The sequence below is a fragment of the Myotis davidii genome, unplaced genomic scaffold, assembly GCF_000327345.1.
Source record: "Myotis davidii unplaced genomic scaffold, ASM32734v1 scaffold188, whole genome shotgun sequence".
NCBI classification, from domain to species: domain Eukaryota; kingdom Metazoa; phylum Chordata; class Mammalia; order Chiroptera; family Vespertilionidae; genus Myotis; species Myotis davidii.
This window is the reverse complement of record NW_006299270.1, coordinates 136,211-143,845: the sequence shown is the minus strand read 5'-3', so window position 1 is coordinate 143,845 and position 7,635 is coordinate 136,211. Positions and strand designations below refer to the sequence as shown.

Genomic DNA, 7,635 nt, shown 5'->3' with positions numbered 1-7,635 from the left:
TCAAATTCTGAACTAACATAGGATAGAGTATTCCCTTTTTATATCCTTTTAGGTCTTTGTATAAGTTATTTTTGCATCAGCTTGTAACCTTGAGTATATATCATATCTAGCAAACACCTGTCATATATATACAGACAACTTGAAACCTTGAGTATATATCATATTTATACAGACACCTGTAACCTTGACTACATATCTATATAGACACCTGGCATCCAGTATCAGCATATCAGTTCCTTATGTTAGATGGCGAGCTTGCAAGGTCAAACAATTAAGTTTATCTTTTCTATTATTCAAGCTCAAAAACAATGTTATTTCACATTCTAAAAATAACAGAGGGACTAGCAAAAATATAGCAGAGAATTTCAAAACAATAGAGAATTCCAAAACATCAGTTTCAAATAGCAGTTTTCCCAAAGGAGGGATTACTATTATGCTTCAAAAGGAATATGAGCGTCCTGTCAAATCCTGAGCTGCTGTCATTTAATGTAACAGGAATTTTTGAAAACATGTTATGTGGTAGATATGCAATTCTAATCATGTTCATAAACTTTTACATCACAATCCTGTCTTTCCCCAATAATCTGAAATACAGAGGTATATTATTTCATCTGGTTCTTAGACTATGCATTTGTCTCATTTCTAGGAAAATACAGACCTTCTACTCAGTATTTTTGCCCAGATGGTTGGATTGGTTTTCAAAAGAATTGCTATTATTTCTCTAAACAAGAAGGGGATTGGAATTCAAGTAGACACAACTGTTCTACTCAACATGCTGACCTAACTGTGATAGACTCTAGAGAAGAAATGGTAAGTAACCTAATACATATAACTTATGAATTTTTTTGTGTGTAAGGGCATTGGAAAATTCAAATTCCATTATGATTTTTAAAACTTTTTACACATGCCTATTTTTGTATATGGAATATTGAAGATGTTCATAGCAGGCCATGGAAGATACCTGATGATATTTTGTTTGGATAGTGTAACACATCAAGTTAGTAGACTTGGTAGTTATCTTTATATTTTAAGGAGTATAAATAGAAGAGTTTGATAATATTTGGAGAACTTTTAGTCCACAAACAGAGAACTGCTTCATGGTGGATGGGATTCTTTATTCCACCTTCCTCTGACTACTCACTATTGCTTTGCTGTCTGCCTCTGAGGTCCCATGGCAGCGTCCATCACAGCACTCACTACTGGTAATGCAATAGGTGTGTAATCGAAAGTTTCCCCCTAGACCAGAGGATGAGCTTCCCGTAAATAAATATTATGCTTTATTTGAAATTATATCTTTTGCTGTAGCATAAAGACAGATACAAATAAAAGTTTAATGAATATTTTTGAATAAATATTATTTTCCATGACAAATTTTTTAAAAATTTATCTTTATTGTTTAAAGTATTACAAATATCCCCTGTGTTTCTCTTTCTCCTCCCCATTGACCCCCTCCACCATGAACCTGCCCCTCCCAGGCCTTCATCACTCTATATTCTGTGTCCATGGGTTATGAATTTATGCATATAAATTCCCCAGTTAATCACTCCCCTCCCATCCTCCTCCCTGCCTTCCCTCTGACAATTTTTTCTTTTTTTTAGTAAAGAGAATCTCTAAGAATAAGAGATTGAGAAACTCTGTAACTCTGCACTTGTGAAATCTGTTATTTCCCTAAATCAAGTTTACAGTAAACATATGGTTTTGCTTTTGTCTAATCTCTTTAAAAGGGTCAATATAAGGAATAATGTAATTTGGTTTAAATATTTTTGTGAATAATGTACAATTAAGAAGTGTTTAAAATGTAAAGAGTACAGCACAACAGTCAACATTGTTAGAATTGTATGTTATTTATGTGGTGAACAGTCTATTTATATAATCTGCCTGATGATTGGTACAAATTTAAATGAATGTGAACCAGGCTGGAACAATTTACAGATCAGTGCAAGGAAACTAAACTATTTTGGAAGCAAGAAAAGATATGGAAATCTGAATAAAATGTGAAAAACTAGATATGTTAAGAGCAGACACAGAAAATAAAATATGCTTAAATGAAAGAGCTTCTATAAATATTCTCACTCATGAATTTTGCAAGACTTTTATAATGAACATTCTGAGAACTATTTGTACTGCCTTTTACAGTTCTTCTTAAGGAAAAAGAGACTAAATTACCAGCAAAATGGAAAAATAATGAATGTTAATAAAATTCTTGAGGGATAAAGAAAGAATAAGGCATACTGTTTAAACTCTTACAGGAATCATGTTGGCAAAGACTGAAAAATAGTGAATATTATGGAACACCAAGAACAGAAGTACACAACAATAGTTTTGAGCTTAAGGGAAATCATTAAACATAGCAAATAAGAATGATTGTACTATTTGGATAAAAAAAAACTGATCATAAAATATCCTGATATATTTTGAAGATTGTTGATGCCTGTTATATACTACATTTTCTGAGCAAAATATAAGTGACCAACAGAATGAGGTAAACCTGTCTGTGAAGGAGTGATAAAAGTAACATATACAATAATTTTGATATTTTTATTGATTTTAGAGAGAGAGGAAGGGAGAGGGAGAGAGAGAAACATTGATAAATGCCGCAGTCTTTTCACAGCAAGGGTTCAGGAATCTGGAGAAGGGGCTGCAAATGAATGGATAAATAGACAAGAAATTTAAATTTGGAAGGCATTTTGGGGAGCCAGGGGAATCTTAGCTCTAGTGACTAAGCTCTCCGAATCTCCGGACCCATGACTTTTTATTAACACACTAGTGGCCTGGTGCACGAAATTCGTGCACAAGGGTGGGGAGTTGTCCCTCATCCCAGCCTGCACTCTCTTCAATCTGGGACCCCTTGGAGGATGTCCGACTGCCAGATATCCACAGGGATCAAGCCTAAACCGTCAGTCAAACATTCTTCTCGCAATCCGGGACCACTGGCTCCTAACTGCTCACCTGCCTGCCAGCCTGATCGCCCCTAACCACTCTGCCTGCCAGCCTGCACACCCCCAACTGCCCTCAGCCAGCTTCATTACCCCCAAGTGGCCCCCCTTGCTGGCTTGATCGCCACCCCCTGCTGGCCTGCTTGACCCCCAATTGACCCCCTGCCAGCCTGCTCACCTCCAACTACCCCCCTGCCAGCCTGCTTGCTTCCCCCAACTTCCCCCCCACTGGCCTGATCACCCCCAACTGCCCTCCCCTCCTGGCCTGATCGCCTCTAACTGCCTCGGCCGCGCCATTAGTTTTGTTTGGAAGGACGACTGGAAGGTTTCCCAGTCTAATTAGCATATTACCCTTTTATTAATATAGATTTTGCCCTTTAGCAAAGCAGATACACATATCAAAGGTAAAGTCTAGTAAGCAATAATGGATTATCAGGTTAGGGGAAATTCCTTCAGCAGCAGGTAAACAGGAAAAGATTATCAGTTTGGGGGAAATGCCTGCAGCTGTTCAGCAGTAGGTATTAATATATGTATATTTCAGCCCTGATGAAGTCCCAAGATCCATCAGCCTTCTGATGAACTTCTTGCATAATTATGACCTGCTGGAATTTGCTTCCAGCAGATAAAACATCACATTGATCAGCTGTCTCTTACACGCCCCCTGCTAGGGATAGAGCCTGCAACCCCAGCATGCACCCTGACTGAAAATCTAGCCTGTAACCTTGGGCGCATGGGATGACCCTTAACCAGCTGAGCCACATCAGCCAGGGCAATGTATTCAAGAATTTTAAGATTTTATGTAAAATAATTTAAAATATTATATATATATATATATACAAAATATGTATAAGTTAAAATGAGATAAAACTTGTTTCATGAAATATTTTTTGTTTATTTTTATCTACTTAAAATTATCTTGCATTTTTAACAATAAGCTATATGGGATAAGTTAAAATGAGATAAAACTTGTTTCATGAAATATTTTTTTGTTTATTTTTATCTACTTAAAATTATCTTGCATTTTTAACAATAAGCTATATGGGCACCCCTGTGTTAAACAATTAACGATTAATATTTTTTCATTGGACAGGTTCTAGAAAATGCACCTCCCAGTTGCCTGTCACCAAGACCACAGCTACTTGAACATCACCCAATTTTCCCATTATTCAATAATTTATATAGACACATACAGGATGGGCAAAAATAGATTTACAGTTGCAAGTACACAAAACAGATTATTTTTGCATTACTGTTTATTAATCATTGTATTATTTTTCATATGAATATATAGGCATAGGCATAGGCATAGATCTCCCCTGCTGGTTTCCAATATGTTTATCCTTACATATTTTTTCTGCCTTCAGACAAGCTCTTGGCTAAGTCTAGACTATGAATGTCTTTTTCTCCCTCACCCTCTATATGTATCATGAAATCTTCTCTTCCAGCTTTACCTCTTAAAGCACATTCTATGTGAAAGCCTCCCATAAAAACCAGATACTTCTTTTTTGTAAACTTTAATTTTAATTTGTGTTTATTATATTCATTATCTCCCCCTTAATTAGTAGGATATTTTCTAACTCTATATTTACATAATTTTTTTCTCACTAAATTAAACCCTTTCAATCCAGGGGGAATATTTTATTAATCTGTTTCTTTGTAATCCCAAAGTTTAGCTCAATGAAATGAACTTTTTAAAAACAAATTTATAAAATGCTGCAGAGGATGGCATATTAAAATGACAAAAGCTACTGTGTCACTGCTACTAGTATTAGATAGAAATGGACCATGAGTATTGTGAGTTTTCATGATTCCTTTATATTTATCAACAACTGGAAACATGGAGTTATATAACGTAAAGCTGAAGGTTTCCCAAGTATGTACTCAGTAGCAGAGAAGACTCCATGACTTGAAAATGAGCTCAATTGTAACATTGCAGGAATGAGAAGGAGAAAAGAAGAAATATCAGGAAAAATTATAATTTCCCTGAATGATACCTTTAAAAATTAGAATATCTGCAAAAAATACAATCTGATAACTAGATTTTAAAAGAACTAGTTATCTGAGGGGCATGTGTGTGTGTGTGTGTGAGAGAGAGAGAGAGAGAGTGAGAGAGAGAGGGAGGGAGAGAGAGAGAATGATTTGGGGAGAGAAGTTGAAGTAAAATACAACATGGAACTCAATATACTAGTAATTGCTAGGAACAGGAAAACCATTATAGTAAATATGTGATGATTAAAATGAGCTTCATAACAAACTGGATTTCCATAGATTTTTTTGTTTACAAATACTGGAGGAATAGATTTTCATATTGAAAAATTATTAATTTGGAATCAGAAAGTATCTGAAAGAAAATGTTTCTCACATCTTTGTTTCATAAATAAGAAAACTGAGGGTCAGAGAGTAAAATATTTTTTATTTTCTGGTATAGCTTGGTGTTTAACATTTGTCACCTTGCTCCTCACAATAGGCTGTATTAAAAACTGAGAAGTAAAATTATGAAATTGATTTTGTCTCTAAAGGATTTTTTAAGACAACACAGATGTATTTTTGATCTCTGGATTGGGTTGGAGATGACAGAAAATCAAACAGGAACTTGGCTAAATGGAGGAATATTTAACAAATGGTGAGTTTCTTTCTTTTTCAGATTATTTAAATTCAGACATGGGTTAGCTACATTTCTCTAGAGCCCAAGAATTTGAGCACATATTAAAAAGATGAAATGAAAAGATTGTATCATGTATTGAGATTAACTCCAGGAGTCACCCAGAGAGGCTGGGAATCAAGACATAAGGGGAATCCTCAGCCTGTTGCATGGGGAAGACATGGGGCAAGGGGAGGAAAGGGGACATACTTTAAACAGCAAAGATAAATTTAAAAAAGAGAACCTGGATCATAGCAATTAATAAATATTCACTGTTGTTAATTTGCTTTAAAATATATATATAAGGGGAAGATCGTGTACTTGGTTATTTTGAAAATAAAGGCCTAAAATTCACAAACACAGTCCAAAAGAATTTAAACTTGTGCCTGATTCTAAATTATCTTTTCCAATTCTACATCTATTTCTCAAGCTTTGTGCTACCTGTTTGCTGACATATTTTACAGTTCATGGTCCATCTGTTGTTTATTTTAACCTGATTTTATTTGCATTAATAACATAATTAATTTTATTTGCATTAATAACATAATTTATCCTGAGCTTTGTGTCTTCCATTTTACAATAAGAAAAATTGGATTGAAAGACCTGAACTCACTGCACACACGATCTCGGTGTAACCAACCCAAATGATGACAGCCAGCCACTTCACCACTTTAGTTTTTAGCCAAGGTTCTCAGTAGCAACGCAACTGACACATTGGACTGAATAATTCTTTGTTGTGAGTAGGGGGGCACTTTCTTGTGCGTTGTAGGACGTTAGCAGCCTCTCTGATTTTTCCCCACTCCATTTGTGACAACCAAAAGTGTCTCCAGTTATTGCCAAGTGTCCCTTGTGGAGGGTTGGGGCGGGGGGGAGGCAAAATTGCCCCATGTTAGAACCATTGGTTTATATGAACTGGTAGTTCCCCTGATTACATATAATTCACTTAGTGTAATTTAATAAATATAAATGCTTGAAAGGCAGACTCTGATGGTCCAGTTTGGTGCAGATATCTTAACCCTAGCAAGAGAGTACTACTGGTATATCACAGGATTCGGGGCAGATATTTTTTTTAAAGATGTTATTGGACAAGGGAGAAATTATAGGACTCTCTAGTACATAGTGTTTAATGTACTCTCTCTATTATAGGTTTGATGTGAGAGGAAATGAAAAATGTGCTTACCTCAGTGATGATGGTGTAGCAACAGCCAGATGCTACACAGAAAGAAAATGGATTTGCAGGAAAAAAAAAAGTACTACATAAACATTTCTGATTATTATTTATAACCACAGGTAATAAAGTTTTAATATCTTTTTTCTTTCCCTCCTTATAACTTCACTTTTGTTAAATTTCTTCAACTTACTTTTTAACTTTTCATATGTCAGGGATCTTTGCTTTTCTATATCAATTTTAGAAGAATCTTGTAATTTTACAGAATCTATAGGTCAGTGTTGGCAGTATTATATTTATAAAATTATCTTCTTATTAATTTATATGTATCTTTTTTTGTTAATCCTCACCCAAGGGCATTTTTCCATTGATTTTTAGAGAGTGGAAGGGAGGGAGGAAGGGCGTCAGAGAGAGACAGAGAGAGAGAGAAAGAGAGAGAGAGAGAAACATCAATGTGAGAGACACACCAATTGGTTGATCCTGAAGTGAACCCACAACCCAGGTACATGCACTTGACAGGGAGTCGAACCCAAGACCCTTCGGTGCACAAGCCAGCACTCTAACCATTAAGCTACACCAGCCAGGGCTGCTTCCCAGTGTTTTAATACACAAGGTATTAAAAACATGTTAAGCAAAAATAGTAAGATAAAGAATTACTAGCTTTACTTAATAAATCAGAGATATAGAATTTAGAGATTTATTCTGGCCCAAGAAAGTCTAAGATTATTCAGCTAGTTAGCTCTCTTTGGATGCTAAACTTCCAAACATTATCTTGGTATGCATTCTACTTCCTGTGACTCATTACAGCATCCTATCTGCCAAAATTTTAATCCACATGATTTTAAATTAATAAAGCATAAAGGGTAACTACTTCCTACAGGACAAAAAAA

At 35.4% G+C, this 7,635-nt stretch overlaps 1 protein-coding gene across 1 annotated transcript in view; it reads left to right on the top strand.

The window, feature by feature from the left end:
* CLEC2B (C-type lectin domain family 2 member B) overlaps nt 1–6,861 on the top strand; it is a 19,033-nt gene extending 12,172 nt beyond the window's left edge. Inside the window, exons 3-5 of the mRNA XM_006774813.2 lie at nt 647–810; nt 5,456–5,559; nt 6,724–6,861. Of these exons, the coding sequence (XP_006774876.1) occupies nt 647–810; nt 5,456–5,559; nt 6,724–6,838 (383 nt within the window). The 3' untranslated portion in view covers nt 6,839–6,861. The remainder of the gene's footprint in view (nt 1–646; nt 811–5,455; nt 5,560–6,723) is intronic.
* Nucleotides 6,862–7,635: the final 774 nt, after the last annotated feature.